This window comes from Hippopotamus amphibius, chromosome 11 (genome assembly GCF_030028045.1).
Source record: "Hippopotamus amphibius kiboko isolate mHipAmp2 chromosome 11, mHipAmp2.hap2, whole genome shotgun sequence".
Taxonomy (NCBI): Eukaryota; Metazoa; Chordata; class Mammalia; order Artiodactyla; family Hippopotamidae; genus Hippopotamus; species Hippopotamus amphibius.
The window spans coordinates 35,240,499-35,258,101 of NC_080196.1; the positions used below are offsets into that span (position 1 = coordinate 35,240,499).

At 49.5% G+C, this 17,603-nt stretch overlaps 1 protein-coding gene across 29 annotated transcripts in view; it reads left to right on the plus strand.

Moving 5' to 3' along the window:
• The window catches only part of TRERF1 (transcriptional regulating factor 1), a 195,752-nt gene that overhangs the window by 146,833 nt on the left and 31,316 nt on the right, over positions 1-17,603 (plus strand). For 23 of the 29 annotated variants that reach the window (XM_057698390.1, XM_057698385.1, XM_057698394.1 and 20 more), the window contains 4 exons: positions 9,658-11,340; positions 12,725-12,771; positions 13,647-13,797; positions 14,856-15,170. In XM_057698390.1, coding sequence (XP_057554373.1) covers positions 9,916-11,340; positions 12,725-12,771; positions 13,647-13,797; positions 14,856-15,170 — 1,938 coding nt within the window. In that variant the 5' untranslated portion in view covers positions 9,658-9,915. The remainder of the gene's footprint in view (positions 1-9,657; positions 11,341-12,724; positions 12,772-13,646; positions 13,798-14,855; positions 15,171-17,603) is intronic. The other 6 variants (XM_057698397.1, XM_057698398.1, XM_057698402.1 and 3 more) reach the window with 4 other exon arrangements.

Genomic DNA, 17,603 nt, shown 5'->3' on the forward strand with positions numbered 1-17,603 from the left:
ACGAGAGGGGCCTCCAGCTGCCCTCAGAGAGCTCACCCGTGCCGGGGAGGTGGGGGCGGCGTGAGGATGATCCAGCAGAACCCAATCCAGAGGGGCCCAGAGGAGGGAGCGACTCAGGACGTGCTGGGGGGGGCGGGGGGGGGGCTTCCAGCCGCAGACATCGGAGGTCCTTCTGGCTTGTTTCTTGAGTCCCAGAATTTCCCCCGAAGTCTTAGAACTCTGAGCCAGAAGGGCTGTGGCACTGCCCCAGGATGGGGCCCTGTGTTGGCAGGATGCCCAGGTGTGGCACTGACGTCATACCCCAGGGTACCTCCCATCTGAAACGCAGACAGAAGGGCCAGGAGAGACTGACAGACGCCTGAGCACGAGAACCTTCATGCAGTTATCTTGCACACAAGGGAGCATCACAGACTTTGTTACCCAGTGAGCTGTGAGCTGCTTTCCAGAGAGAATGTGGTGGTTTCCCCCCTAGACACCCACTCCTTCCTTGGGTGTCCCAGGGCATTTGTTCTTCGTACAGTCTGGTGTCTTCCAAGTCACAGACCAGAGCCAAGCCAGCTGCTCCATTGGGGAAATGCTCCCCTGACCACGCAGCCTGCCGGGAATCTTGGGAGGCATTGGGGATGCGGGCTGGTGTGGTCCCAGGGCACAGTGCTGGCTGCGCCCCTTCAGACCCCTGCAGGGGAAGCCCGTCTGTGCTGCTGATCTGCAGGAGGCCCTCCCGGCAGCTCTGCCCAGGGTGCTGGGTGTGGGGCTTGAGTGATAGGAACGGAGCCCTCAGGTGCTTGTCTTGTGTTTTCTTAGGTTTATAATTTGTCTTAATACTTGGGGTGGAGCTAGGGAAGCCAGATCTACCCGCCAGCCACCCCCCCTTCCCCTCCGCCTTCACCCCCACGCTCCCTGGGGCTGTGTCAGAGGGAAGCCTCCCAATCTCCCAGCCCTGCCCTGCCCTGCCCTGCCCAGGACAACTGCGGGGAGAGGTATCCTTTCCTTGGTTGCAGTTCCAAGTGCTGAGTCACAAGGCCTGAGCCTCAAGCCCTTGGGGGCGGGAATAGAGGATCCTCCCTGCAACCCTGGCCCAAACCCCTCCAGCTGGCCACCTTGCTGAGGCCCTCCCTGAGTCCCCAGCAGCAAGGGTCTTCCTATGGCACCCCCTGAGCCCTGGCTACAGTGACCTCACCCCCCTGCAAGGCCCTCTTGTGCCTCCTCCTTGTGAAATTTCGTGGATCTTTAGGAAGCCTGGTACGCGCCCCCCCACCAAGACTGTAGGCCTCAAGACACAGGTTTGTGGGTCTTCATCTCCCCTAGCAGAGTCCTGGCACAGTAGGTCACCCGTATGAGTTTGCAGGAAAAAAATATAGAGGATAAGGCTGGGAACGGATGCCAGTCTCCAGGCTGTGAGGCCAGAGGTCATGACCTAGTCAGATCTCCTGGCACAAAGTAGGTCTTCAAAATACAGTCACGTTGCTCCTGAAACTCTCTTGGCAGCAACTTCTTAGGAGAAAAATGATTATGAAGTAATCAGCGTTCGGGTCGCCCAGGGATTCACGTGTGACTTGTTCGGGTGTCTCCGCTGTCCTCCCTTCTCTCTACAGACCTCTCATCAGCCTCCAGCTACTCCCATATTCTTAATCTCCCTACCCAGTCCTAGCCATTTGTTGGGGGGGGGGGGGTGTTGGTTTGAAAAACTGTATCCAGGAATATATCAACAGGGCCCACTCAGACCATGGCTGCCTCCTCCAGGAAGCCACCCTAGACTCCTGAGGCCCCCACTTTTCTCCCCGTGTCCTTGGCATCCACGCGGCTCCATGCCAGTTAGGGTGGGAGGGAAGTGGCATGTGGCAGTCATGGGAGGAAGACGATGTTAATTAATTCCCTGGTAGAGAACTACTGTGGGCCCAGAGGAAAGAGCACTGACAGTGAGAAACTGCACACCAGAAAGTGAAGTAGCTCCCATCTCTATGTCCTGGTAGAGAGCCGTCCCCGGGAAGCAAAGCCCAAACTCTCCATTTGCAGGTTCCCAGGCTGTGAGTCAGACTTCTTCCTGGTTCCTGGGGCTCAGAGGAAGCAATTGATGCTTGCTACGTACAACTGAAAGATGGAGAGATAAATGTCTCTTGGTGTCCAAAAGAAGCCTTGGGAATCCGCCCAAGGCTGAGAGTCAGCATGACACCCCGGGCAGGGAGCAGTGGGGCTGGGAAGGAACATGACAGGCCAGTCACTCTACGTGGAGGAAGATTCCGGTGCTAATCGCCAGCGTTGGCAGAACTGGTCCACAGTAATTGGGTTACTGGATTATAAAACACCTACTGGCTTTATTTAGAAGACTAATCAGAAAGCATTTAGAACAACAGTGTTGCTATAAAGGAGACAATGAACCATGAGCCCGCGTCTTGGAGAAGTGCCCTTGGCGTCTGCTTCCTTTGGGGAGCAGAATCCCAGGAGAATCCAAGTTAAGCTCCTTTGACAGACCTGAGAGGAAGTCTTGACTAAAACCAAAGACAAGTCACTTGGGGAATTGTGTATATAGTCTCTGAAGGACAGCTCAGTGTTGGAAAAAGGAAAATCTTTTTGATTTTTCTTCCTCAAATAAGCAGTGATGGTCTGGCAGGAGCAGGGTGTTACCCCTTCTGAATTGTAAGCAAACAAGTCTTGCCGAGCTGTTGGCCAAAGTCAACTTCCTCTCTCCCTCCCTCTCTCTCTCTCTCTCTGGATCAAAGGATGGTCCTTTTGGACAGATATCTTCCTTGCAGACTGTGCCCCATCTTCTGGTGCTCCCGGGGGTGCAGGGGGAGGGGAGAGGGGCTTCAATGCACTAGAACAGGAGTTAACATACGATGGCTGGGACCAAATCCAGCCCCCGCCTGTCCTTGTACAGCCTGTGAGCCCAGAAGAGTTTTTTACATCTTTAAATGGTTGAAGAAAAATCAAAAGAACAACGCTATTTCTTGACATGTGAAAATTATATAAAATTCAAATTTCAGTGTCCCTAAATAAAGTTGTATTAGAACATGACCACACCCATTCATTTATATATTGTTTATGGCTGTTTTCACACTGCAGCTGCAGAGTTATAACACATCGTATGGCCCTCAAAGCTGAAAATATTTACTAGCTGGCCTTAAACAGAAAAGCCCTGTGCTAAAACATCTCTGCGGAGGCTTATTATCACGTACAGCATTCCATGAATCTGGCACTGTAGGGCCCTGTGAAAATAGTAAATTCTGGCCCTTTGTCCATGTCAGAGGCATGGAAATCTGGAAGTGCTTTGGGTCTCATTTGTCTGGCTTGGCATTTCAGCTCAATGAGTGTTTATTGAGCATCTGCTGTGTCTGTCAGTGGGGAGCCAAGACGGGTAGGATGCTGTCCCTGCCTCAGAACGACTGGACAGTCAGTGGGGAGATGGGCTCCGAAGCAGGTCGCCTGACGGTAATGCTTCCAGGGGATCAGAGGGAGCATCTCAGGTTCTGAGCAGACAGTTTTTTTGTCGAACTGAATCCAGAATCCTATTGTCTTGCTCTAAGGAAGGACTTGACCAAAGAAATGTAAAAGCAGTAGTTCTGTTAATTCATTTATGAATGAGAAAGCTCCTGGTGCCAGTTACCCTATGGGAAGTGTTATACATAATGAGCAAAGCAGTTACCTTATTAAAAAAATAATAAAGACTTGAATCTTGAGTTGGTATTATAACAGTCCTGTGGGATTGACTAATCCACCAAGAAGAATAGTTTCCAGGTTTTAAATAATATGTTTAAAATAGCCTTTGACAAGATGCTGAACTGTGGGCCTGGTGTGTTACTGCCTGTGTAAAGGATAGGAGTGTGTGTGTGTACAAGCATTCTTGTACAAGCATAAAATGTTTCTAGAATATCCGAGAACCTGAGTGATTGTCCCAGAAGGGGTGCTGGGTGTCTGGGGACAGGGCTTGGAGGAAGATTTTGTGCAGATACCCTTTTTAAAATTTTTGCTCTAACTTCTCACTTTATTTTCAAGCTTTTTTTTTTAGGATGATTTTCACTCTTTTGTATGCTCTTTTATACCTTTTGAATTTTGAACCATGTGAATATAGTACCTATTCAAAATATATATAAATTTAATGTAAAATAAGTAGCACATGGGTTTGCTGTTACCTTTGTACATCTTCCTAGGGAGGTCATTTTCCCTCTTTTTCATTCAGTATATGATTCTTTTTTTTTTTTTTGGCTGCATTGGGTCTTTGTTGCTGCATGAAGGCTTTTCTCTAGTTGTGGTGAGCTCTTCATTGCGGTGCACAGGCTTCTCAGTGCAGTGGCTTCTCTTGCTGCGGAGCACAGCCTGTAGGCATGAGGGCTTCAATAGTTACAGCACGTGTGCTCAGTAGTTGCGGCACGTGGGCTCAGTAGTTTTGGCAAATGGGCTTAGTTGCTCTACGGCATGTGGGATCTTCCCGGACGAGGGATCGAACTCGTGTCCCCTGCATTGGCAGGAAGATTCTTAACCACTGTGCCACCAGGCGTGTCCCAGTATATGATTCTTAATTGCCTACTACTGTGAGTCAAGTCCTGTTCTAGGTCCACAGTTACAGCTCTGAGCCTCAGCTTGTTCCTCTGAATGTGGGGAGTTGACCTTAAAGGCAGCCTTCAACTTGAGAGGGCATCAGACTCAACAAGAGGGCTCATTAAAACACAAACTGCTGCCTCCCTCGCCCAGATTCAGTGGGTCTGGGTGAGGCTCAAGAATCAGCATTTACAACAAGTTCCCAGATGATGTTATATGCTGCTGGCCCAGGAACCACACTTTGGGAGCCCCCTTCTGACTTTCTAGGGTTCTCTGCTTTCTAGGGTTCTTTATAAATAAACTACATTCCCAGTTCTGAAAACATCAACAAATAAAGAATCGATTCCTGTAGCTCAGAACACAGAGTAATCCCTTTTGTCCAGCAGTTTGGGAACACAGCAGAGCAGACAGGTCAACAGAAGTAGTTATCTAGCTTCCCTTCCCCGCACAGGGGCATGATGGAGGGACATGAAATCAGACCATGGTCAGAGTTTGGTGAGTTTCAACAAGTAATTCTTCCTGGGGGAGGTGACTTGGTACAAGGCTTTCGAGGATGGTTAAGTGGCGAGGTTTAAGCCAGGCAGGGCATTTTGGTATCACCAGGCCTAAGGCCTACAAGATAACACTGCTGGACGTCATTTTAAGGCCTCACAATTTATCCCTGACCATACAAATTCAGCCTGATCATCAATGAGTTCCTGACAAAGACATGATGCCCCAGCATGGACTCCTGCACCTGACTCCATGCCTTTGTACATGCTGTTCCCTCAGCTGGAATACCCTTCCTGGTCCTCTCACCTCTGTAAACCCTATGTCCATCAGAACCCAGGTAAAATCGAACTGTTATTCTTCATGAGAATTTAATATCTGCTCAGCCTACACTGAATATCTTTTCTTGTATATCAGTTCATTGGGACACTTGATCATTGTTGATTTTTTTTCATTTATTGGTTATTCATTCAACAATATTAGCGCTCCGTCAACAAATTCTTATCAAAGGGCCTACCATATACTGGGAATTATGGTAGATTTGGGGAATAGAATCACAGGCAAAAAAAGTCTTGTCCCTGCCTTAGTAAAAGAAAGATCCATTACTCAAATAAGGAGAGTGATCTGAAGGAAAGAAACATGGTTTTATGAGAACATAAAAGAAATGATCTTGATGTAGCCTTGAGGGTGGGTGTCAGGGTAGACTTTCCAAGAAAATATGGTTTGGGCTGAGAGCTGAAGGATGCCCAGAACTTGGCTGGATGAAGAGTTGGAGTGGTGAAGGGGAAAGCTCTCCAGATTGGGGGGGGGGGGGGGGGGTTAGGGGCAGCATGTGCAAAGGTCCTGTTGTAGGAGGCAGCTTAGTAGGTTCAAGGAACTGAGAGACCAGAGTGGCTGGGGGTGGGGATGGGGAGGGGATGGAGAAGAAGGAGAAGAGGGTTACATTGTGAGGCTGAGAACAAATCTTGCAGAGCCCTGTTGGCCTCGTTAATGAGTTTGATCTTTAACCTAAGAACACTAAGATGCCATGAAAGGGTTTTAAACAGTGGGATGATGGGATCAGAGTTACATTTGGAAAAACTTATTCTACTGCTGCTGCTGCTGTCTGGAGAATGGACAAGCCTGAAAGCAGGAAGACCAATCAGAAGGCTGTTGGAATAGTGCAGAAGGTAGATACAGCGTCTTGGCCTAGGGTGATAGTAGTGGAACCAGAGAAAAATGGGTGGAGTTAAGAAAACATTAGGAGGTAAATTGATGGGTTGTGGCGGTTGGTTAAGGGGGAGGCAGGAGTCAAGGGTGAGACTTTGGAGGAGCATCCATTTGGGGGGACATGAAGTTGAGTTTGCTTGGAACTTGGAAGTGGGGATGTGGAGTAGGCAGCTGACCAGGAGCTCAGACCCTCTGAGCTGGGAGTGGTCACTGGGAGTCCTCAAGGCTCAGCGTATCACTTCACCTTCAGGATCTGCTCCAGCCATCTTTGGCCAATCTTTGTCCCATCCCACTGCTTCCCTTGTTCCAGCCTTTGCTCCGCCAAACCAAACCCCTCACCCTGAATTTGTCCATCCTCTTCTCTTGTCACTCAGAAAGGGACAGAGACCAACTCAGCCTTGCTCCCAGTTGGAGGGGGCCTACTGCAGTGGTCTTCAAACTTTCTGCTTAAAATCCCCCATAAAAGGATTTTGTAAAACCATTTACCCTCTCACACATTTTTAAGTTTACATCTACAACTTTTATCATCCGTCTGCCAAAGCATGCAACTTCCAGTACATTGTAAACATAGATATTTTTAAGTAAAACTATTACATCACTGTTTTAAATGTATCCACTGGAATCTAAACACCATAGGAATTTGATACCCACCAGCATCCATTTTAAAAATGCATGAACTCGCTCTTTGTTAATAGTCCGTGTTCCTTTTCCTCCTTGAAATTTTACTTCTGTTTCACTTTCCCTGTGGAATTTTACTCTAATGTAATATATGTAATATATGTGCTTAAATTCTGTCATTTGTTTCCCTGTCGTATTTCTCTGTAACAATTTCATATGAAGTTAAAACTTTTTAAATTTCCTGAAATCAGAAAGCTCCAAGTACTAAAATTTTCTTCATATTTGAGTTATCATTACAATTATTGATAGTATGCAGTTGATCAAAACAACATAAAATGTATTCTAATTTGGATAAATAATTAGTAAACATAAAAACAAAAATTACAGTAACATGTATCTTAGATGGTGATGCTGGAGACTTTTTTAAGTAATTTTTTTTCATGTAAATATATTGTTTTTTTGTTTAGGGGGGTTTTGGGGGTTTTTTGTTTGTTTGTTTGAAGTATAGTTGATTTACAATGTTGTGCCAACCTCTGCTGTACAGCAAACCGACTCAGTTTTACACATAGATACATTCTTTTTAAAATATTCTTTTCCATTATGATTTATCCCCAGAGATTGGATATAGTTCCCTGTGCTATACCGTAGGACCTTGTTGTTTATCCATTTTAAATGTAATAGTTTACATTTCCCAACCCCAAACTCCCAATCCATCCCTCTCCCTCCCCGCCTCCCCCTTGGCAACCACAAGTCTGATCTCTATGTCTGTGAGTCTGTTTCTGTTTTCTAGATAGGTTCATTTGTGCCATATTCTAGATTCCACATATTAGGGATAGCATATGGCTTTTGTCTTTCTCTTTCTGACTTCCTTCACTTCATATGATAATCTCTAGTTGCATCCATGTTGCTGCAAATGGCATTGTTTTGTTCTTTTTAATGACTGAATAATATTCCATTATATATATGTACGACATCCTCTTTATCTATTCATCTGGACATTTAGGTTGTTTCCATGTTTTGGCTAAGTAATTTTTATTATTGACATATAACATACACACGTGTATGTGACAAGGTCTGAGTGTACAGCTCAGATTATTACAGAGTGAGCACACCCATGCAGTTATCACCCAGGTCCAGAGATAGAATCTTGCTTCTGCTGGATTATCTCTTCTGTTTTTTCATTTATCCATGGAGGAATACTGTTTGTTGCATGAAATATGAGACAAGGATCAGCATCGATTGTATTTTCATTTCTCATTTATATAGATGTAAACACTGAAAACCCTCATTTGCATAAACTAATAGATAAAAATAGAAGTTTTATTAAAGCAGGGTCAACTCAGTTCTTGATCTGCTTCTGAGTTATGTACCAAAAGTCACATAGTGATCTATCACTAGCAATTATATTTTAATTACTTCTATTAGGTCTTCCGAATGAAAAAAAGAATTAGAAACCACCCAGCTTGCAAAGAAGATTTACTACTTATTTATTAGAGTTGCTCACTTTCTCAATGTTCTCTGTCCTCTTGTGTGGCGGCTGGGGGAGTTATCCCAAAGGCATAAGCCCAGTTAAGATTTGGGGTGGGATGAGTAAGAAGTTTGTGTTTCTTTTGTAAAGGAGGAGGGCTGTTGTGGAAGAGCAGGTGTAAAAGGACAAGTTGCACCTTTGTCAGTGGTTAGCAGACATCTAGTCCTGTCCAAAACCATTTGGCATGGACCAGATATGCTTTATGAACATTTTGGATAAGACCAAATTTCAGGGACCTTTTGATGTGAACCAAATATCTTATGGACCCAATGTCTTATGGATGTTTGGGGCAGGACCAAATGTCCTGCAATTCTGTCACCCATCAGTTCTAGAAAATGGTTTTTATGGAAGTTGAGGATCTGGAAATTGATTCTCTTAAAGCTTTGAGTGTGTGTGTATAGTGCTTGGAAAGTCTTTGTGTATTCCCAGGGGTCGACATACCCCAGTCTGAAGTTCACAAAAGAACCTGTATGGCTTGAAATCAGACTAGACCAGTCACTCAAAGTTTCCCTAGTTCATGTTTCTAAGAGAGGGAATCTGATTGGCCCAGCCTATTTTTTTGAGTCAGGCCACGTCTGGCTTCTGACCAGGTGGTCAGCACAGTGCACAGATGTTTCCCTGAGCAGGGAGCCCAAGGAAGCAGGTAGCTGTACTGACATGTGCACTGCTCTTCCTTGAAACTATCCAGTTCTGTTCTTCTGCTGGAAGTACGCTCTCCAGCCTATGAGTTCCTTACTTGTTATTTTTACCTTTTTATTACATGCATCTCTTTCCTCCTTGTACTGTAGTTATTCATGTGGCTACTCGCCTTTTCTAACTGTAATCTCCTTGAGAGATGGCCCATGTCTTAATCATTCCCTAGCATTGTACCTTATACTTAGTAGATGTCCATGTCTAATAAGTATTTTTTGACCAGATGAATTGATTAATAAATGTCTTAAACTGCTTTATGCCCCGTCCAGGCCCTGGAATAGTGCTGGGCTTTCAATAGCAGGGTCCCAGAAGAATGGATGAGTTAATCAGGGAGCAAAACAATAAATTAATGAATCAACTAACTAATGAGCTGTTGAACAATGGCATGAAAGTAAGAGAGTTCATATCTCATACGGGGATCAAGATCTGCAGAATCATTGTAAAAGTGTGACATGTATGAAACTGGCTATTTCTAATCCAGGCTCCTGTTTTGTGTTTATTTCTATAAGGTTGCGGTAGATATAGTTGCTCATTGCAAAACATCCAAGTAAATCCTTTCCTGTCCTTTGCATCTCGTCTTGCAGGTGTGAGCAGCATCTCTTTGCCACGGTGGTGTTTGGTCCATACCTCAGCCCGGGTGAGGATGTAAAACCCTCCGCCCTGCACATGCGTGGTAGAGGCCAACAGGAACACCTGGCTCCAGCCACGGTCACAGACATGTCAGCCGTGGAGTAGCGTGGACGCTTTGTCTCTGCTTCTCAGGGTTTCAGTCCGTTCAGTTTTGTGTCATTGATCTCTTTTTATGGTTTTGTGGCTGGACGTTCACGACCAAGGCGGGCACCATGGGAGATCAGCAGCTGTACAAGACCAATCACGTGGCCCACGGTGGTGAGAATCTTTTCTACCAACAGCCACCACTTGGCGTCCACGGTGGGCTGAACCACAACTATGGGAATTCAGTCCCCGGGGCTGGAATGGATGCCCCCCAGGCATCACCCATCTCCCCCCACTTCCCTCAAGACACTCGGGATGGTCTGGGCTTGCCTGTTGGCTCCAAAAACCTTGGCCAAGTGGATACCTCGAGGCAGGGAGGGTGGGGAGGCCACGCAGGGCCTGGAAACCATGTCCAGCTACGTGGCAACCTGACCAACTCGAACATGATGTGGGGGGCGCCGGCCCAGGCGGAGCCCAACGATGGCTACCAGTACACCTACTCCCAGGCCAGCGAGATCCGGACCCAAAAGCTCACCAGTGGTGTCCTGCACAAGCTAGACTCTTTCACCCAGGTGTTTGCCAACCAAAACCTGCGAATTCAGGTCAACAATATGGCCCAGGTGCTGCACGCCCAGTCAGCAGTGATGGACGGAGCCCCTGACAGCGCCCTCCGCCAGTTGCTGTCCCAGAAGCCTATGGAGCCCTCAGCACCGGCTCTCCCTTCCCGCTACCAGCAGGTGCCCCAGCAGCCTCACCCTGGTTTCAGTGGCGGACTGTCCAAACCAGCTCTTCAGATTGGGCAGCACCCAAGCCAAGGGCACCTGTATTATGACTACCAGCAGCCACTGGCCCAGATGCCCGGGCAGGGAGGACAGTCACTGCAGGCGCCCCAGATGCTGTCCCAGCACATGCAGCAGCTGCAGCAGCACCCGTATTACCCACAGCAGCAGCAGCAGCAAGCTGGGCAGCAGCGGATGTCGATGCAAGAAATGCAGCAGCCACAGCCGCAGCCAGTTCGCCCGCCACAGCCCCAGCAGCAGCTGCCCCAGCAGCAGCTGCAGCAGCGGCAGGGTTCAATGCAGATACCTCAGTATTACCAGTCCCCACCCATGATGCAGCATTTGCCAGAGCCACAGCAGCCGCAGATGCACCTGCAGCCCGCTTCTTACCACAGGGACCCCCACCAGTACACCCCGGAGCAGGCGCACGCTGTCCAGCTGATTCAGCTGGGCTCCATGCCCCAGTACTACTACCAGGAGCCCCAGCAGCCCTACAGCCACCCCGTGTACCAGCAGAGCCACCTGCCCCAGCACCAGCAGCCTGAGGACAGCCAGCCCAAGACTTATCCAAGCGACAGGCAGGCCCAGGCCATGCTGAGCTCCCACGGGGACCTGGGGCCTCCAGACACAGGAATGGGAGACCCGGCAAGCTCGGACCTAAACCGGGTCAGCAGTGCCCTCCCCCACCGGCCGCTCCTGTCCCCCAGTGGCCTCCACCTCAACAACATGGGGACGCAGCACCAGCAGCTGTCTCCCAGTGCCGTGTGGCCCCAGGTATTCTCACAGTGGGTGTTTGTCCTGGTATCTCAGTGCGCTTGTGGGCCAGCCAGAGCTGAGCCTGTGCCGTGCCCAGTCTGCTCTCCGAACCCCTCCAGCGCTTTTGTCCTTTATTCCACAAACGTTAAGCACACACTGTGGAATACAAAATCAATTTTGACCCAGCCCTTTGCCCATAGAGCTTACGGTCTCACTAAGGAGATGGCCAAAATACTGTCAGGTCCTGAATGATGTATGTAAGGCTCAAGGCCTGATCAGGTGCCCAGGGACCACACAGTCAGGGTGTCTGGTCCCCCTGAGGTCTGCATCCTTAGGGAATTTCCTATGAGATTGTTTCCCCTTTGGGAGGGAGACCACGTGATGATAGCATTTCTCAAAGTCAGAATAGGAGTTCCACAGAATGTTTAATGGATATTGCTGGGGGGAGGGGAATAAAGAAATTTGGGGTTTCTTAGAGTAAAACATGTTGCGGTGCTGCTGGGCTTCTCAGAGCCTTGAATGTGCTCACGTGCACTGCGAATCTCCCCAAGGGGATACCTCGTGTCGTTGCAGAGGTGAAAACCTTAGCTGCCCACAGGATCCAGGCAGGTAAAAATAAGCAGAATGGCCTGGTATGAGATAATAAGGACTGTGTGGACTAGAGAGCAGATGTCCCATCTAATGACATTCTTAGGACTTTTTAAATTAGTCCAGCCAAGCAAACCATGTCTGCAGGCCACATTCAGCCTGTGGGTGACAGTTATGAACCCTCGATTGTTTCCTAAATGTATTTGATCACAAAACCACCTCCTGTGTGCTGGGCACCATTCAGGCCTTGGCATGTCCCAAGTACTACACTCAAGTGACAACAGGGTCAGCAGAGGAGGGCACCGTGAATAGGACCAGGGTTGATGGAGAAAGGGCTCCAATGAAGGTTGAAGGCCAGAGATGAAGTCCCCTTGACCCTGTTTTGTTTAGGACTCAGGCCAGTAGTAACTGAGAGCCTTTGTGAACGTAAGAATAAGATGACATGGCCAAGGCTGAGGTCTCCAGCATGAGGCTGTGTCATCCAGCCCCCCATTCTGTGTCTCTCGCAGGAATGGAGCCTGTCTGTGTACAGAGTGGGCGGACGGTGAGAATAGGAAGGAAGGAGGTGGGGGAATGAGTCCTGGTGGGCTTGCGCTGGCGGGGCTCCCTGAGGGGACATGGCCCCAAGCCAGGGAGCATCAGGGGAAAGAAGTCTGGAAGTCTCAGGTGTGGAAGGGCAAGGGCGTGAGGCAGAGAGCAGAAAGAATCCTATCAGTGCAGGCCCTGGGGTTCCCGCCACTTGAGGACTGCTCCCGTCAGAAACATGTTTGTTTTTCTCTTCTTTCTTCTGGTGTCCTGCATGATTCAAAATTAGATGCACCTACCTGATGGCAGAGCCCAGCCAGGGTCCCCCGAGTCAAGGTAGGATGGATGCATGGAGGCTTGTTGGCATTTGGGGAGACTGGGATGTTTCTCTGGGTTGTCTCATGATTCATTTCCAAATTCAAAGTCAGTTCCTCAAAGAAATTTTTAAGAATAATAAAAGCAGCTGTTGGGCTGAGCCCTTACTATTAGTCTATATCATGTGTAATAAAAGTAACTCAGCAAGGGTGGATATGATTACCATGTGCCTAGCACATAGTAAGCACTCAACCACTGTTAGCTGTTACTATTATTACTATTTTACAAATGAGAAAACCGAGGCTCAGCGAGCTTAAAGTTGCACATCAAGTAAGTAGGGATGCTGGGATGAAGTCCAAAGCCCATGGTCTGTCCCCTGTCCATTCAGTAAATGTTGATTGACTACCTACTATGTGCCAGACATAGATCTAAGCTTTGGGATGCCGCAGTGAATAGTAGTCTTGTTTCCTCCCCTTATGGATGTGGTAAATAATTAAAGACTCAGCCAGAGCCTGATAAACTAAGACGTGTGATCTGGAGGCTGAACCAGAGAACTTAGACACATGTCTCTAAGGGAAGGCTTCTGGAAGAGGAGGGCCCAAGCTGATTGTAGAAGGGCAATAAGCCAGAGGTGGGAAAAACAAGCCCCTGAAGGCCTGGAATGAAGAGTGGTTCACGATCTTCTGCGTGCCCTTTCCTATTCTTGAGCCTCGGTTTTCCATCTGCAAATTGGGCTTCGTTTTTTGAAGGGAATTGGGGTATACAAGTGGGGCCATGGCCATGGGAGTTCTGGATGAATGAAATGGGTTCATTGCGGGGTGTGAGGTCTTCTGATGAGTCACTGTTCCCTTCCATCAATGTGCGTGTCCTCTCCACTTGGCCCTACCCTTGAGCAGTGGCCAACCGAAAGGAGTGTTTGGGGAGCAGTTTGATGCCAAGAACAAGCTGACGTGCTCCATCTGCCTGAAGGAGTTCAAGAGCCTGCCTGCCCTGAACGGCCACATGCGGTCCCACGGGGGGATGAGGGCCTCCCCAAGCCTCAAACAGGTGAGCAGGAGTCAGGCCTCTGTCCTTCCCAGGCCGTGTGCTGCTTGCTTTGCTTTGCTGCCGTAAGAGAGTAATATGAGCCCCACTCGGGGAACCTGGGGAGGCATAGTCTTTCCCTAACGGAAGTGCTCCAGCTTTGATGCTGGGAGCCAGCCAGGTCACACAGTCCTCACTTCCTCTGGCTTCATGAACAAGGGTCCAGAACTGAGGTGGTAGAAATCCTTTTAGGGGATCCCAGCCTCTCCACCTCCTGGAGAAGACATCAAAGAAAACACGTAGCTGCAATATTGTTTTTAACTTCTGCTGCTTGAAGCAATCAAGACCAGGGTCCCTTGGGCCTTCCAGATCAGTAGTCAATGGCTGCGGAACCTAGTTTGACCATCCGGCTCCCAGCCCGAGCTTTCTATTCACCAGGGCACCAGCGTTAGACTCTAGCATCCAAAGACCTTTACATGCTCTCAGGATTATCCAGGTAGGATATCCTTGTGACGAACTATCCATGAGTTTTAGAGTTAGATTAAAACTTGAAGAATTTTCTCAATTCTTTGACTATTGTTAATCTTAAGTCTACAGGATTAAGTCTGTTCACCAAAAACTTTGATGTGAGCCAGGTCACTCCGTCTCCTGACCATGCCAGTTAAAAGAGCTTTGTCTTCCATTTGACAGATCAGTAAACTGAGGCCCATAGGATTAAAAGGTCCTGCCCCAGAGCTTATGTGGGTTGTCTTTTGTTTTTTTGGTTTTTTTGCCTGATTATAAGTCTACATCCTTTTCTTTAAAAGCAATGACAACCACACAAAAATTTTTCTTCACTATTTGTTTTAACATACAAGTGATACATGGTCAAGATTTTTTTAATGTGAAAGTCAAGTGCCTTGTCCATTGCTGACGGGCATCAGTGGAGACAAGGGACTTAGGGTGGCAGGAAGGAAGCCACCCCTCAGCGGTTCTCTGTCACCCACGCATGATGTCCAGGAACGTTTCAGGAAGAGCAAAGTGCGTCCACCCCTGTGAGAGCTGCTCTCAGCCCAGGATCAAAGCCTTTATTGTCTGTGTAGGAGGAAGGAGAGAAGGCCCCGGCGCCTCCGCCTCAGCCCCAGCCGCCACTGCCACCTCCGCCTCCGCCTCCGCCGCCACCGCAGCTCCCACCCGAGGCGGAAAGCCTCACGCCTATGGTCATGCCCGTGTCTGTCCCTGTCAAGCTTCTCCCGCCCAAGCCCAGCTCTCAGGGCTTCGCCAACAGCGTCGCTGCCACCCCCTCGGCCAGAGACAAGCCCGCCAGCTCGATGTCGGACGACGAGATGCCCGTGCTCGTGAGGATGACCCTCTCTCCCCCACACTCACCCCAAGCGGCTGCCCCCCACCCGCCTGCTGTGAGTTGCTGCTCTGCGCCGCCTGCCTAGGGTGGGGACATCCCTTTGCTTTCTTGGAGATGGGCACAGCTCCGCCAGGGCCACTGGCCTGAGCTCAGATGTGGCTTGGCCTCTCGGGGCTGAGCCCCCGCAGCCACCTTGGAAATCCCATCCGTGTCCACACTGCCTGCCACCCAGTAAACACATGGTACTGAACGGTCTGGGTTAGATTCTGAGAGACCCGAAGATGTTCCTAGATTAAATCAGAGACGATAACTCAGCTGGTGATCACAGTTATTAAAATATGCAAGTACTGTCCCAGATAATAAATAGGTACTGCCCAGGGCCCTGGCCCCTTCCCCAGGACCTCCGGACCTCCCCAAATGCAGCAACAAAAGATGTAACCCCTGGCACAGCGTGTCCTCCAGGCAGTAGCGCTGGCATCCGTTCTGATGGTCAGTCAGCCTTACCAGATGCTTAATATTTTCAGTATCACCCTGCGTAAATAAATACCCTCAGAGGACCTGATTCATTACGGTTCCCAAAGTAATTCCACTGAGACACTCACCCCCAATATCAAGAAAGCAAAGAGATTTGTGTTTCTTAACTCACTATTCTTCTCTTCCTCAAGTTCCAAGTGCTTCACCCAAGCAGCTTAGCTTGGCTCTGGGACAGAGATCTCTCTCCCTCTCCTTCTCTCTCTCTCTTTCTCTCTCCCTCCCTCTCTCTCTTTCTCTCTCCCTCCCTCCTCCCCTCCCCTGGGGAGTCTGTAACCCATGGGGTTCACTACATCAGATTTGTCCCCTCCCCACAACGTGGTGTGCTGGGTCGTATTTGCCCTCACAGAATAGGTGCTGCTGGGATTCCAGGAGGCATGAGGGTGGGGCTGGGCCAGAATAGGAATAGGAAGGGTAATTAAGAGAACTAGAAAGGTCCAGAAAGAGCCTTTTTGGTCTTCTATGTAATATCAAGGCTCAGGAGAGGAAAGATAGATGGAGAAGCTCTGGAGGTGAGGATTCTCATCAGCTGACAGGTCTTGGGGACCAGCAATAGGCAGAGAGATGAAACGACACAGCCAAGCCCCCTCTTTGCCCAGGGAAGTTCCTGATTTGGTGGGAGAGATGCTCTTTCTCCCCTTTGGAAACCTCAGCCTAAAGCTGGAGAACAGTAAGGTTCCTAGTCACACAGGCGTCAGAGACCAAGGCGGACGAGAAACCGAGATGCCCTGTGTGTGGCCGGTGCGGAATACACCTGGGGAGCTAAGGTCATTAGGGATTGGGACGAAGCAAGGGAGATTTGGTGCGAGTTTGCTTAGAAGATCATGAGGGGAATTCCAAGCTGAGTTTTGAAGGCAGAGATGAACTTGGTTTTGTGGGTTGGGTGAGAAAGATACTGTGAGGAGAGAAGCCAAAGTGGAAACATGGGTAGGACTGAGTAAATGTGAGCAAGGTTCTGACACTTGATATAAAGAAATTAAAATGTCCAGGGAGGAGCCCTGTGTTTTCATCCCCACTCTGCTCCTAGCCAGCTGGGATGCAGACAGCCGAGACCCTTCCCCTCTCAGAACCTTGGTTTCTCCTCTGACCTTGGGGAGGTGGGTGGACTCCTCAGTGACTGTCACCCCTCTGGGGAGCTTTTAAAACCTCTCAGCCCTTGGCCCTGCCTCCAGAGACTGGAGAGCTTGGCTGGAACTCTGTAAATGTTTCCTCCCAAGTGACATCCAGGTCTGACATTCTGTGGGCCTTCCCTGGCCCAGAGTCTCAGAGCCTTGCCTGGAGGATTGGAAAGTCCCAGTTTAGAGCTGTTGTAACAGAACCAGAGGCGCAAGGAGAGAGAGCCCAAAAGGGACCTTTGGCCCTGCGGTCAGAGGTCTGGAGTCCAGGGCAGGGTTGAAGGCACGCGGGGTCCTCAGGTGATCCCATCAGTTACCCAGGAACCGCGTCTGAAGCGTCAGGATTGCTCCCCTAGCTGGGGGGCGTGGGCGTCCTCCTCCCGTTCCTCAGCCCCTTCTTTCCACCTCAGCCTCAGGAGGTGAGGAGCCCTCTGGTGGGGAAAGGAAGCAGGTTGGGTCTCTCTGGCCTAAGGAGAGCCCCCTGGGGGTGAGCTGCAGGCCTGGGGAGCCCCCTCTGCCCCTCCTCCTCTCCCCCTCCTCCTCTCCCCCTCCTCCTCTCCCCCTCCTCCTCTCCCCCTCCTCCTCTCCCCCTCCTCCTCTCCCCCTCCTCCTCTCCCCCTCCTCCTCTCCCCACCTCTCTGCTTCCCTAGACTCCCCTCCTTAGGGGCTGGGACGGGACCTCAGGAGACAGTGAAGCTGAGGGAGAGACAGGAAGGGCAGCCTGAAGTGCTGACGGCAGCAGAAGGGCCCCTGAGGAAGAGGAGCTCAGAGCTGAGGGGTGACCAGGGCAGGTCACATGGCCTGGAGGAGGCTGGTCACATGACCATGGCCAACCCTTCCCA